Below are 16,017 nucleotides of genomic sequence, written 5' to 3'. Positions count from 1 at the left end.
ATATGTAGAGGATAACTTTTTGGGACTTAACTCTTCTTACCCCTTTTTATATTATGGTACTTTTTGTGGCATTTAGGGAAAACAGAACTTCTACAGAATGGGAACATCAGGAAATGGCCCAGTACATCTAATGTAATCAGAATAACTGTCTATGTCATATACACCACTGCAAAATTTATGCCTTCCTTACCTGTGTGCATTCCTTCAGACCATCATATCACTCTCAGGAGGCATTTATCTTGTTTTTTTGGTTGAAGCACTGGGTGTAGGCAAATCTCTACAGGATGTTCTGGAGCGACTCTAAAGGCAAGTTACTTACGACTGCAACAGATGTTGCTGATTTTTAGGGAAATGCTGACTTTATATTGTGAATCTCTATCTCACTTAGGGAAAAATAAGGAATTTCCAATTGCCTGCTAGCTATAAGAACAGAAGGGCTCAACAGCCTAGCTATAAAAATGGAACACTAAAATTCTGACAAGGAAAAAAAATGAAGACATCTTTGTTCTTATTAGGAAGCAGATTTCTCTCTCAGTAGTTTATTATTTGGTTATGGTTCCACAGTAGAATTAAAGGAAGAGGTAGAAATTTAACCCTAAATTCAAAATACTTGTTACTGTTATTTATTTATTTATTTATTTATTTATTTATTTATTTATTTATTTTTATTTATTTATTTTTTATTTTTATTTATTTATGATAGTCACAGAGAGAGAGAGAGAGGCAGAGACACAGGCAGAGGGAGAAGCAGGCTCCATGCACTGGGAGCCTGACGTGGGATTCGATCCAGGGTCTCCAGGATCGCGCCCTGGGCCAAAGGCAGGCGCCAAACCACTGTGCCACCCAGGGATCCCTGTTACTGTTATTTAAAACAAAACAAAACAAAAAGGTTAACCACAAAAATGGTAACAGACACAATCTTCCCTACTATTGTTAGTCTAGCATTGTTGTTAGTAGTAGGAGTTATTGCGGGAGTTGTTATAGAAAGTCTAATAGGCATAGTGTTCCACTATTATCTCTTATATGTAAAAACCTGAAATATTTGGCTTTGTGTTATTGCAGACTCAAGACTTGGAATTTCTCTTAAGCTAGTTAATCACTGTTTAAATAAGCAAATATTTAATCCTATTATGAATATGAATATAAAAAATTGAAAGTAATAAAAAGTTATTGAGGAAAAAGTAACTAGCATCAGATATTGAGATATACAGTCTGGAGTTTTGAGTGAGATAAATGTTGATTTTTATTTATTTATTAAAGATTGCTTATTTTAGAGAGAGAGAGCAAGCCTGTGTGCATGAGAATGGGGTGGGAGGTGGTGAGGAGGAGCAGAGGGAAAAGGACAAGAAAGTTCCACATTGAGTGAGAGCCCAACATGGGGCTCAATCTCATGTCCCTGAGATCATGACGTGAGCCAAAACTGAGAGTCTGATGCTTAACCAACTGAACTACCCAGGTATCCCTAAATGTTGATTTCTAAATAATTAATAACTTCATTCATTCATTTAACAGTTATTTATTGGGAAACTACTTTATTCCAGGCACTAATTTAGGCACTGCAGATAAAAAGAGGAGTGGGGCAACCATGATCCTAGCCATGAATGGAGTTTTCTTATTATTTTGCAGTGTATGAAAATTAGAGAAAATAAGCAGATTCAAAGACATGAAATTGGATCTTGCAGGTGAATCAGAAGAAGCATTTAACAAAGTGCTGAATGTCTACTTCCTGTTCTTATGAAATTTAAAGCACACCTAAGTCAAGTGCTGTGGACTGCCACGTTCATAATAAGTCTGCCTTTAAGTAATTTCTGCATACACAAGGGCTAGTACCTAGTTTATTTAATAGATACACTGTAAATACTTACTGAATGAAGGAATGGATTGTCTCGGCTGAGAATCAACCTGTGTATAGCCTGAATTTCTTTTGTTCTTTAGTAAGAAATTAAAAGTTTTATCTTCTCCTTGCCTGTTTTTTCCCCTTTGTGTCTTCATTACACATTCTGATTTGAACTGGCCTCCTTTGCTTTGGGGGAGCTGAAATATGGGGTTCCAGGAAGTTTTCATTGAACATAAGTTTTGAAGTCACTCTAAAGGACAGCCTAGGGAGGTTAAAGTTCTCAAGTAGGAATTTTAGTGTAGTCTACACTTGTTTATACTATAATAAATATGTCTATTTCCTTTCCTTCTGTTTCTCAGGACCACTAGAAATTATATCATTCCTCCAGAGGAACATACCCAGTAGGAGTTCATGCAGTGAAATGTCGGTTCAAATATGGAGTTTATTTGAGGAGATTTTATAGCGTCATTAGTCAGCTTCTACAGAGGTTGGTCTAACAAAAGGACTTATACATATTTGGGAAAATAATTAATTGGATTGTAGGGTCAAAGGCAAGATTTTAAGTCTGTTTGTTTTATAAACATTTGAAAATAATTTCACCAGTACCACTATATGTTTCTTCATAGACAAAAATCACGTTTCCTTGCAAATTTCTCTGACTCCTAGTCTCTATTACTTTTTCCCCTTTTTTAGTTGTATTTGACATACAATATTACATTAGTTTCAGATGTGCCACATAGTGACTTGACAAGTCTGTATGTTATGCTATGCTCATTACAAGTGCAGCTACCATCTGTCACCATACAACACTATTATAATACCATTGACTATATTCTCTATGCTGTACCTTTTATCACTGTGCCTTATTCCATAAGTGGAAGCCTGTATCTTTGACTCCCTTTCACACATTTTGCCAGTCCCCCTCCTCCACCTCTGGCAAGTTTTCTGTATTTATGGATCTGTTCCTGCTTTTTATTTCTTTGTTTGTTTTTTAGGTTTTACATATAAGTGAAATAATATGGTATCTGTCTTTGTCTGGCTCATTTCACTTAGCATTACACCCTCTAGGTCCATTCATGTTGTTGCAAATGGTAATATCTTTATCAAAATATGCTTTTTTGTGGCCGAGTAGTGTTTTTCAAATGGACTCTGTACTGAGCATGGAGCCCAGTCTCGTGATCTTGAGATCATGACCTGAGCCAAAATCAATAGTTGGATGCATAATTGACTGAACCATCCAGGCATCTCTTGAGTTTATTTTTGAACGTGGGATAAGAAAGTGGTCCAGTTTCATTCTGTTGCACATGGCTGTATAGTTTTCCCAGCACCATTTATTGAAGAGGCTTTTTTCATTGTATATTATTTCCTCCTTTGTTGTAGATTAATTGACCATATAAGTGCATGGCTCTCTGTCCTCTTCCACTCATCCATGTGTCTGTTTTTGTGCCTGTGTCATACTGTTTTGATTACTACAGCTTTGTAGTTTAGCTTGAAATCCGTGTTCTCCCTTACTTTTTAATATTGATCATTTTCCTTATGGAATTATTTGGACTGAGGTCTAGAAACATAAGCAATGATTCTGAAGGTAAGAGAAGAAAGTAGACATGCAGAATGTGGATAAAGCTTAGAGGAAAGAAAAGTAATATGTATGTGGATAAGGAGGAGGGCTTTATGACTGGACTAGAGGAAGTATGTTGGGTATTAATGGAAAATAAAGTTATAAATGTCAGGTGTATTTAATCAGAACAGCCTGAAATTGATATAAAGGGAAGCAGAAAACTATAGTCTGCTAAAGAACAGAGAATGTCATAATGCTTTATCAAAGTGAACCTGACAGAAGAATACAGATTAGATTTTGTCAGGACGGGTTGGAGACAGAGATACCGGACAGTAGAATTTTGTAGTACCTTTTATAGGTAGAAGATGATGAGACCTTGTATCACTTGTGGCACTGGGGTGAGTCGGTAACATGGAAGAAAAAAAATCTTTTGAAAGAAAAAACAACAGATTTTTGTATTTTAGTGAGAGTTTGAATATAGGGAATGAAGGTAATGGAAGAATTAATGACATCTAGAACAGTGATATTGGTGACATGTAATGGTTTGACTGCTCAAGCCAGCAACATAGAGAAACTACAGTTTACCAGGGAAAGCTATGCTAATATGGATGCCATTGATGACCTCAAGAGCTCAGAGTCCAGGGTGGAAGGCAGACAAGGAAATGAACACTTATTTTTAGGGAAAGTGCTATAATTGATGCAAGTACAAGATAATATGATAGTACAAAAAGAGGTCAGGTACAGACCTGAGGGAATAATTAGGAAAACTTTCTAGAAGAAGCAAATTCATAAGTTCATCTTTGAAACACAGGCAGGCATTAATCACATAAGAAAGACACTAAACATAGTGCTATAGGTAGAAGGAATAGCAGGAGAGGACTGTTGAGGGGTGAAACCCAAGTGTTTATTTGTTGAGCATTAGGGATGGCAGTGTTGCTGTGTTAAGGAGAATAGAATTTATCGTCTAGAGAAGCTAGTATAAGAAAAATTAGCTCTCTTTGGGTTATGGTGTCTTTAAGTTAATGGAGCATTTGTGTATAGGTATCACTCAGCTAGAAATTCTCAGACTTGGAGATATGAAATGGATTTAGAAGTCATTCAGTAGAGCTGAAACCATGTGAAAGGGTGAATTCTTAAAAGAAGTGTAAAGAAGCAAGAACCATGGATTTCAAACTAAGTTGTGGAAGTAGGGAGATATCCCTAGAGAGGTAGCAAGTTTTAGTCTTACTTGGCTAAGAGAACAATATGAAATGTTTGTCTTAGCTTTTATATAATATAGGTAACTCTCTGGAAACTATTTGAAAACTTTTGGAAACTGAATTAGTGAACTTTCGTTTTTGTCTCTCCTTTCCTTCTTGTAATTTACCTTTCCATCTGAGCTATACAAGATCTGAGTCCCAGTTCACGAACAGCCTTTATTGATCATTTAGAATAACAGATAGGAGAAAGTTAGAGCTGAAAGAAACCTTGGGGACCGTCTGGTTAAGTGGTTTTCAGCTTCTTTTTTTAAACAACAAAAAATGTTTTCTGACAATAAAATCTAGACATAGGAACATTTTAAAAGGTAGATAAAAGTGAGGTTGCTTTTATGGGAAGTGGTGAGTGAGGATTGTGGTTCATTTTCCCACCTCAATTAAGTTTGTTTTTTTCATTGTAGACTCCGAAGGATCCGTATAGAAAGCTCAAGCTCTAAAGGGCAGCTTTTGAAAACTGCTGATAAAGCCTACTGCTTTCATTTACAGAATTTCTCAAAGGAATGTAGTTAGACGGAACATCAGAACTAATATTCTGCTTCTGGAAGAATTGCTTGCACTAGATGAATAAGTCATCTTCACTAGTGCTACTTAGAAGGCATTACAAGATGCATTTATTTGGACTCAGAGGCAAATTAATGAACATCAGATTTCTTGTTGGCGCATCCTTTGAAAACACAGGATAAGGAATGGGGAGGGCGTAACACTCGTAAGGGGAGAAATGGCTCCTTTACTTTCCCCTGGCCTGATAGCACATACCTTTTTGAGAAAACCCACTTGTGCCAAAGACAGAATGGTATTTCTAAGATAAACTTTTACTTACAGGAGAAATAAAGGCAAAATAAGAAATCAGAAGTTGGGTGGATGAAAATGTAAATTTTTTTCCTTTTACAAATGAGTGCAAAGGGGAGAAATAATGCAAATAACTATGGTAGCCCTTTCAAGGTATTCTGTCCTATAATAAAATTTTGTATCATGAAGAGAAAATTCACCCAAGACAGCAAATTAAGCCATTTTTTTTCCATCTTGACACTCTTGTATTTAAAATCTTACTTCGGTAAGAGATGGGAATTTATTTCCAATATAATACATTTGGAAAAGTTAACTTCTCATGATGTTCTCAGAATGAAACAAAGTCCTTAATGTTTTTAGATATGAGAAGATACTCCATCTTACATTTCTTTGGTCATTGACATTTACTGTGGGATTATACTGTGTTAGAAACTGCCAGGATATATAAATAAAACAATTAATTGCCCCTATGCTCTTGAGAAGTCCATACTAACTTGGAGGAAACAAATAATGTGATGTGATAATTTCAATAACACAAGATTAATACTTTGGGAACACAAAAGAATGACTTTTTTATAGACTTAAGAAATAAGGTAATATTTTAAGTGAATTCTGAATGATGAATACATATTTAATGAAAGAGAGTAAGAAGTCAGTCTTAATGCGGATGGAAGGTATGTGAAGGAAGGTATATAAACTTTACCCTTTTACTCAGACTTGCAAAATGAGGATCTTGCTTGGGCAGGGGGCATTTCATAAAGCCATAGCTAATGGAAATGGCTGTTGGCCAAAGCAAAAGGTAAAACTGATTATAAAAGAGAGGAATAAGAGGTCAGGATTCAAAAGAAGCATTTCCAAACAGGGCACCCAATTCTGAATGTAGAAATGGAGATGAGAGGGTTGATTAAAGAGAGCTAAGAAACACTGAGTGAACCATACAAATTGGAAGGTAATTGTTGAGAACAAATATCTGAAGTAGGCATTGATTCAGATTTTAGACATGTTTAAATTTTGTCATATTTTATTTATCATAGAAATCTCATAATGTGATAATGTGAGGGAAAGTACAATTAAAGAGCCAAACATGGTAGGAAGCAAGGCTGAGGATGGGATGATATTTTTGTTAATTGAGGTAAGAAGGAAAAGCGGCATGGGGTGGGGGCAGGTGAGGGAAAGCTAAGTACTGTGGTTTGGAATATATTTCATGTTAAGTGCCATGGAATATCTATGGAGAAACATATATTGAAACATAAGTGTTCTGTTGTTTTATTTGTAGAATAGGGATAATAATGTTGGCCCTCTGTATTCCATAGGGCTGTTGGAAAGACTTACATAAAATAGCCTTGAAAAATAGAAAGTAATACACAATGGAAAGGGGAAAGAGTTCTTTTGGTTATGTTTGTTCAGTGCACATTTTCTAAGAAAGAATATCAAGAAAAGCGAATCACAAATTAATTGTGCATTTTGGCCACTTCGCTGGGCCAAACTTTAGCTGAAGGGCAGTAGTATCATTTATATATAGGAACTCATTACTTACATAAAGACATGTTCTATTTCTTTTTCAATGCGTACCTCACATTCCAAGAGTAGTTTCTAATGGAGTTTAATAAAGACACTGGAGGAGACAGAATAAAAATACTCCTTTTATTATTTTTGGTTCACATTGAAGTAGAAGCTAATGAATGTCTTCTCAAGTTTTTTGAGCGGGGGAGGAAGAAAACATCACTGACAGAAGCAGCTTTAGGGCTTTATGCAGCATGACTTTATACCTGTATAAACATGACTGGGGGTTTTTGTTTTTGTCTTTACTAAAAAATCTTTCTATATCTGTAGCTGTAGGTTGCATGCACATCAATTACAATAACTTCTAAACCAAGGCAATGTTATAAACCTTTCTTTGTCTTTATTTCTGTGTTGTCACAGTTGCTAATTTCAGAAGAGGAGGAGTTTGTAGTTGAATCTGATGAAGCACACCACATCTGCTCAATTTCTGTCGGATTCTAATGGGGCTGCCAAAAGGCCGTGTTAGAATTATAAGAAAATGTTCTCCAAATTCAAATAGTTATAAGAGCCTTATAGAGACTCTGAGTCACTGAATCTGGCAAGAAGGTGCCCGAAAGACCGGATCACAGAAAAATAATTAGCTTTGGACAAAATATTAAATTCCTTTAAAGTTTTTATAGGGAACAACTTAATCTTTTCTTCTGAGAAAAAAAATTATCAATGACATTTGGGTGTTGATATTTTTTCCTCTCTGAAGCAAGCTGAAATTCTTGGGTTACAAGAATGATGACAACATTCAGTGCTTATCATAAAGATGTGTAGTAAATTTGGGATTAAATTAGATTGCATTGACATAGTGATGATCTTTTGAGTCATGGTTTTTGGGAATGTGATGAGAGCTGTAAATCCTCTACATGAAAGAAAGAGTAACCACATATATACACTAAGTTTAGCACATATTTCCAGGGTTTGGCCATGCCCAGAAGTATATCCTTAAACTCCAAGTCAAAAAAATAATTTCTGCAATAGAGAATTATTAAGAAATCTTTGATCCATGGATTTCCAGGAACATAATGGAAGATGTTAAATTTTGTATGTAAATTGGATTGGTGACATTCCATTCTTTGACTGAATTTACCATGGCAGGCTGCTTCTAAGAGAGATCTCCCTTTAGTGTTCCCTCTACATGTCACTTTCTACCCCAACCCTGCCCCTAGCAAACATTCACTCACTTGTTATGACTTAAAGTATTTATTTCCTTCACAACAATTAGTACAATAGGAACTTATTTTTCATTAATATTTTTGTTGCAGCCTGTTCTTACCAAAAAGGAAGCACATGAAGACTTTATCCATGGACAGCTGTATCCTTAGCATCTAGAAATTGTCTACCACATAGTTTTGCTCAGGGATTATTTTTCAAATAAATGAATAAATAATGTAGTATTGTCTAGTTGGAAAGCCCATAAGTTACATATTGGTAACATATATGAATTCATGAAGTTAATGATATAGACAAAGAGCTTAGCTGGATATGTATCACCAAGTTCAGTATGATAAATTTTTGTAACATGCTTAAATTTAAAATGGCTAATGCTTCATTAGTCAGCTCATTTCTTGAGGTCTTTTAAAACCTTTGTCATATAATATTTGTTTTCTGGAAATGTCAGCTGATGATGCGGTATTTCCAGGTCTTATTGTGGTAGGGAATGATATATAATGGCAATATTTTAGTTAATTCTCTCTCTCTCTCTCTCTCTCTCTCTTTTAAGAATATGGGTACAAGCTCTTCTAGGCAGACTATAGCATTGGTAGGGATGCAGCTTGGTACCGAACTGCGGTTATGTGTATGGTATCAGCAAACTTCTTGCAGCACAAAGTTATTTGTGAGACCTTCTCCATGTTTACCACATTGCTTCACATCTCTAATTAGAAATAATGTTTCAAGAGGGTTATAGTTATGAAAGGTACTATGTACTCTTGGCAAGATACAGTTTTATGTCCTTATATCATTTTCAAGATGTGTTAAATAATAATTTATACTTGTAAAACTTATTTGGCAATCAACTGAGCTTCAAAGGGGATGAGTTTTCTGCCAACCAGTTTGACATTTTGTAGACACAGCTGACTCCAAATAGGATTAAAATTCCTCTAAGCCTAATGGAATAGTTCAACCAAAAGGGATAAACTGTAGAACATAATTTTAAGATGTGAATCAGATAAATCAGCTTGGTAAAGTCAATTTGGGAGGCTTTCTTTCTGATTGGTTAAAGAGTAGAGCAGTTTTCTATTAAAGAGATTGTCATCATTTGAATTCATTATTCCATAGAAAAATAGCTAAAAGATTTTGGTGAAGTTGGTTTTTCTTTTATAAGCTAATGTTTTCATTGTATTTTTCCAGTGTACTAAATTCAAAACAATATCTTTTTTAAAGTCCCAGATCCTCTCTCAAAAGTCACTGATTATGAAAAATTATTAGCTAAGAGATTTATTTATGCTAAGCTTACTTAATCTTAGAACCAGAAACCATCCCATGATCTTGATTTTAGTATGGATACAACCTAGTGAACTGAGTGATATTTAGCACCTGTGAAGCTTTCTAGAAATGAGTATCTAGCTATAAGCAGTCAGAGATTAAGGCTTTGTGTCATCCTATAATCGCTAAATTTTAATTTGATGCCCCCTGCCTATAGTGTTAGGTAGACTACTTTATAGTAGTTCTTCTTGTGGTCCACTTATCATGTGATGTTGGAGAAGGCAAAGTAAGATTTATCTGTAAATGCCCATTCTTTTATAATGCCATAGGGACTCAAGGTGTACATAAAGGATATAATAGGAGACACCTGCGTGGTTCAGCGGTTGAGCATCTGCCTTCTGCTCAGGGTGTGATCCTGGGATCTGAGATCGAGTCCCTCATGGGCTCCCTGCATGGAGCCTGCTTCTCCCTCTGCCTGTGTCTCTTCCTCTCTCTCTCTCTCTCTCTCTCTCTCTCTCTCTGTCTCTCATGAATAAATAAATAAATCTTAAAAAAAAAGATATAATCGTACTTTCCCTGTCAAGTCTGCAAGATGCCATTTTTAAATTCTGTTTTCAAATGTGTCTGATATATTTCTAGAAGGCTTAGCTTTTAGAAGCTCCGCAATGTCTATTTTTTTCATATTTGCTCTAACTTGAAGGGATACTTTTAATTTTGCTAACAGATGCATTCAAATTTACCCATTTGCAGAAATGATTTGGTAATCCTGAGTGCTAAGGAGACCAGTAAGTGTTTTCTATTTTTTTTTTTGAAATTTACTCTTTAAGGAGAATAAAGCTAAAGGATTATTATATGTAAAACTTACCTTAGTAGGAAGATAACTTTTCTTTTTAGGAGAACATAAGAACAGTTTTGTATAGTTGTATTTAAAAAAATATTTTTTTCCGTGTGAAAAATTTATACTTGTAAGTTTGGTAGTGATTTTCAGAAAGAAAGACCATTTTCTTATGAGGAATAAATTGTTTCTGAAGACAGATTTTCATCAGAAGGAGTACTATAGATTGCAAAGATGAAATGACTCTGAGTATAGTGATAAAAACCAGAGATTCTGCATTTATGGTAAATCTTACCTAATTACTTATAATGTTACATTTAGGCATATCATTATTTTCCCTTTTATCCTACATATTGGGAATTCACCAAAACAGTATAATTTAATGAACTAATAGATATGAGAGTAGATAATAAGTATTGTGATTCAAGTGCCACAAATATAAATGTTAGACACAGTCAGACCATGATCATGTTATTATTTGAATGACGTGGAAGTTTGTTAATGATCCGGTTAAATCAGAAAATACCAGTTGCACAGTTCATTTAGGGTTAAGACTTTCTGTGCTTGGATTTCTTTACTGACTGGATTATGTAAATGATTTTAAAATATTAAATTATTTCCCTCATAAAATTTATTTGAAATGAAAAAAAAACAGTGATTAGAGTAAGTTCTATTTCAGGCACAAAACTGATAATAATTTATTAAGAAAAATGCTTTTAAACTGTAAGTGTTTAATGCAAATCACATTTTTTAACTCATGTTACCCCCACTTCTATGACAATAATAAAATCTGTGCTTGCCCTAGCAGCACATACACTATAAATTGGATATGGTGATGAAACATTACATAGAAAACAATAAAGTGCTTTACAAGCTGCACATCTCACAAAAAAGCTGTGATCATCCAGGTTTTGAATGTATGTGATACTATATTACATCATTTTTTTAAAAAACAAGTAATGAAGACCCAGATATCCATCAGAGGCCATCTACTTAAAAATTCATTCACTTTTGAAGTTGACTTTCTTTCTTCATACAAACTCTTGATATACAAAGTATTGGCTGATTATTTTTTGTGGTGTGTGGACAATGACAAGTGAGTCCCCTAAATTTTCTAACTTTCAAAGGCAGAGGAGAACTTATATAAACATTTTAAAAGAGAAGACAACATTGCAAAAGGACCCAGAGTGGTCACTAAGTCATGCTAACTTTTTGTAGGCAAAAAACAAATGAAATCTCTGTTAAACTTTAACAATCTCAAGATTGAATTATTTAATTCTATGACTTTGACAGTGAGATATTTGAGAATTATGACTGGTGACATTTGAAATGAACTACTCCTAAGTGTGAGCATTTCTTTACACAGTGCTTTATCTGAATTATTGTATCCTTACTTTACAAAGGAAATTGTTATTATGTGTGTGTGAAAATAAACATTGACCACAATTTAAGTTTTACATTATTTGTTCTAGAATATACTTTTTAAATTGTAAAACCAACCCACACTAGTTTCTGTAAAACTGCCTTAGGTAAGTATTTTTAACATATGGAAAGTACATCCAAACTCAAGGATATATTTTTTTAAATATTGGTTATGGTTTTGGAGTTATTAACATAAAATCTTAGTAAAGCTTTCTTTTTTGGTTACATTATTTCTGCACACATGAATCAGGGAAACAAGGGATTGCCTTCCCATCTTTTTTCTGAATTGATGTTTTGCACATTTAAGCTGCACAGACAACTCCCATCATTTTCCCATCATTTTCTTTTGCACTAATGTTGCCAGTAACTCTCTAGAGCTCATAATGTAAATCTAGATGACCTACAGAGTTTTCTTTTTAAGAGTTTCTATATGTGCTTCATGTACTTCCAGAGTCCTGACATAAGTAATTACATTATTGCAAGTTGTATGTAAAGTTTAAGTTAAAACATTAATATATTTATTTATGAAGAGCAAAATTTGGCTGTATAATAACTGAGTAAAGTCGACTCAAATCCAAATTTTCTGACTCCGTTGCATCTTTGCAAGCAACAACATGGGTTGCTTTCAGTGACGTGAACAGAGTAACTCATCCACAAAACTCAGTTTTAGCATTAGATGTTAGTGATCCAAAAAACTTGGGGTAAAACAAATATTCTACATAAGGGATTTAGTTTGATTTTCCTTCTAGTTTACAAATTTAAGTAAAGGGGCAAGCCAAGAAGATATTTCCTTCTTGACCACATTTGAAAATTGGCCCATAATAATTACTGAGATTAAACTTCAGTGTATTTTATAAAAAATATTACTTACTTTCACAGAAGTGAAGAGATACAATTGCACAATGGTGGTTACAATGGTAGAAATACATATTGCCAATAAAATGTTAGCAAGAGATTTAAAAATGACTGTACAGCACCGCATCAGAGAATTCTATAAAGCAAAATGAGTAATATATTTTTTCCATATAAATAAAACCCTTAAATCTTTTTTTTAGAAATAAATGGGAGGAAAGTGCTTTTTTTTCCCTAATTCCTACCAAAATATTTCCTGATGTAGAGCAAAAGACAGTAAAAAATGACAGAATTAAAAAAAAAAAAGACATTCATGCATTTAAGCCATCATTAGTCTCTGACTCTAATATAAGGCAGATCATTAATCTTTTGCAAAACTATAACTTTAGCCACTTAAGCTCTTTTTAGTGCTTTTCATGACAAGGACATGATAGGCCCTGTAAATTTAGGAGTTAAGATGTGTTTCCAACAGGTTAATTTAGACAGGCTTAGCTGCTTTTTGAAAAACCAACTTTATATTAAAAAAATGCTTTGGAGAAATGATGAAAAGTTAGAATAAAGGAAAAACAGAAGGAATTCTATAGAGTTTATCACAAATGACACTGCTTAGATCAGTGAAAACAAATTACATTTGCTTATGTGTCATCCTCAGTCTTAATGATGTGGAAAAGGGTGACATTGAATAGGACCTGGTGACCATTGTTCCAGGCATAAAGAGCTCTATCTCTTGCATTGTAGTCAAGCATGGATATGTGAAAGTATTGGTTATGAAAGGGAATGTCCGTGTACTCATATGTGGAGGTTTTAGTGGAATATGAATAATACACCTTGGCTCCAGTTAAGTGGGAATTGGTAACATACAGTGTCCCACAGATCATGAAAGATTCCCCTGCACTTCTCTTAGGATAGCCAGTGCTCCAGCTCTTCATCACCTCCAAGGTATCTTGGTTAAGTTGGCTGATGACAATATTGCCAGCATTCTGGTTAGTTGCATACACAGCCCACAGCCCAATTTCATCAGCCATTAGGTCGATGTCCGAGAATCCACCCCATGTATAGGGGTACACGTTGTGAAAACCAGCATACTCGAGGCTTCGTTGGGCGAGCACTCTCCCCATATCAAAGCTGTATTTGATGATGATGTTACTCTGATACTTGTTAAAATAGAGTGAGCCGTTGTAGACAACATGGTTAGTTCCTGCCCATTTGAAAGGGAGGTTGTATGTCCTTGATTCAGCCCCACTGACAAAGTCTGCAATTGATTTGTACTCACGAACAATTTTATTGTTAGTATAACTGTCCATGTACCAGACCTGAGGAAAAGGAGGAAAAATAGAAAGAATGACTAAATTCTGTGCTTTTCTGAGAATTCCAATATGAAATCAGTGAGAGTCAGCACATTTAAATATCACCATTCTCAGGATCTGGAAGCTACATTATTTTTACTGTTAACCTCCTGCAATGTGATAGCACCACAGGCAAACATAGTGGCATTTTCTGTGTGGAAAGCAAACAACTGAATTTACTGCTTGAAGTTGATATGATTTTTGTTCTATTATTTATTTATTTGACCATTCATTGCATATCGTTGAGTGACTAACCATGTATCAGTGCAGATCACGTCACTTTGTGTTCAGTTACCAGTGCAAATCATGTCATTTTGTTCAGTTATTGCAAAAAACATCCTCTTAAGCAAATTTATTCTTTTGCTCTAAAAAATATATGGTCTAATTTTACACATTTATTTTTCCTTTATGGATACCATAGAAACTTATAGAAACACTTGTTCATTGGATCAGCTTATAGGTACAGCTGCTTTTTAGTGTTACCATTTTATTAATTTAGCTACTAATCTTATTTGTATGTAACCCTTGAGAATTTTAATGTAAACTGAGTTTTTTAATAGACCATAAATAGAGCTATGGTAAGTTTCCAGTATATTGATTTACATAATACAAGCATTGCTAACTTATGAAAATGCACCCCCAAAGTTTCAGTACTATTTACTTTAAAATTATCTCTAGGTTCCAGGGATATTTCAGCTTGGTTAGTGAATTGGTTGTTCTTGAGTTTTCCACTTACTTGGTGTTTTTTTTTTTTTCCTCATACTAAGGAGCAGGTTTTAAAAGGAGTATCTAGAGAATTTTGCATACTCATAATTAGCTCTTTATTAGCATAAAACAAGATTAAAACTAATAAAAATCGGGCTTACTTTACTGGTGAATTATAAGATGGAATATTTTACTAAAATAAGGTTGCTATAGATATGTTAATAGCAGCAAACTGAGAACATTTGCAAATAATGTAACACTTTTTAAGTTGAAACTAATATTTCTGAAGAAAATAAATAGTTCAATAGACATAAAGCACAAATAAAACAATTCTAAGCAAAGGTGTTTGTGGAAGCAACATACTCTGTTATTTTTTTCAGACGCTAAAGGATCTGTCATCCAGGCACCAAATCGGGTTCCAGACGTCTTGACTGTAATTGGGCCTGTGATTTTCATCAATTTGCCACATGCTGAAAATACAGAAACATAAACATGTTGGGTGGACATGACCAATGATTGCAACACACATACTTATACCAAAGTCAAATGCATACCATACGCGAGAGCAAAGAAAGGAATCCTGAAATAAAGCAAATCCATGAGATTGGTATCACATATTCTGAGTGAATGATCATTCATATTGGGTGCTGTGCATTTAAGTATAATTTGAACCATGAGTAGCTGCTTTTTTGATGCTCTAAGTCTAAAGAGTGGGAGTTTTAAAATGGGAAATGATTTGTACAGTCCAGAAGAAACAGGAAAATCACTGTCATTTTACCAATTTTGCAACTGTTTTAAGTAAAGAAGTCAGAAAATTAAACAAATTGACCATGGGCCTGTTTACCTGATCACCAGCCCTTCTACCACCCTTCCCTTGCTCCCATGCCTTGAGACTTCGGACAACTTCTACAAGCCAGAAAGAACTCTATATGCTGATTTTAAGTATTGGAGATTAAGTAGCTCCTGTGAAAGATGTCTTTATAGAATATAGCAATAAAAATTCAATCACAGTCTGCCTGAAAGAGGTACAGTTTTGAAGGATAAATGCTTTGTGCAGATAGCAGGGCCTGATACAGCAGCCATTGAAGGTACAAACAAAATCATTCAAAAAAAAAAAAAAACCCTCAAGCACTCAAGACCCTAATAGGCACACACAGTGAAAGATACAGAGCATCGGTCACTGTAGTACTTGATAAAAAATTAATGACTTCCTTGAAAAATTGTAATTTTCTTATCACCGCAGCTGCAAGATTTCAGGAAAACCTTGGACTTCATAAATGCCAAAGCCTAAGCCAAACAGAAACCCAGGCATTTTGTGAGAGTTTAAACAGCAAAAATTAAAAGTGACTGATGCAAATTGTGAAAGGCAATATGAGTACCTATAAATGTTGACCCTTAGTCTAAACAAAGGAATATCCTTTCCTATCCATTTGTACCCA

The 16,017-nt window shown here is 34.6% G+C and overlaps 1 protein-coding gene across 3 annotated transcripts in view; it reads right to left on the bottom strand.

Moving 5' to 3' along the window:
• Positions 1-10,947: 10,947 nt before the first annotated feature.
• Positions 10,948-16,017, bottom strand: part of OLFM3 (olfactomedin 3) — a 188,581-nt gene continuing 183,511 nt past the window's right edge. For all 3 annotated transcript variants that reach the window (XM_041747233.1, XM_041747234.1, XM_041747232.1), the window contains exons 5-6: positions 14,942-15,048; positions 10,948-13,840 (exon numbers count right to left, since the gene is read on the bottom strand). In XM_041747233.1, the coding sequence (XP_041603167.1) occupies positions 13,163-13,840; positions 14,942-15,048 (785 nt within the window). In that variant the 3' untranslated portion in view covers positions 10,948-13,162. The remainder of the gene's footprint in view (positions 13,841-14,941; positions 15,049-16,017) is intronic.

Source organism: Vulpes lagopus, chromosome 3 (genome assembly GCF_018345385.1).
Source record: "Vulpes lagopus strain Blue_001 chromosome 3, ASM1834538v1, whole genome shotgun sequence".
In the NCBI taxonomy this organism is placed as follows: domain Eukaryota; kingdom Metazoa; phylum Chordata; class Mammalia; order Carnivora; family Canidae; genus Vulpes; species Vulpes lagopus.
This window is presented reverse-complemented; position numbering and strand designations above follow the sequence as displayed.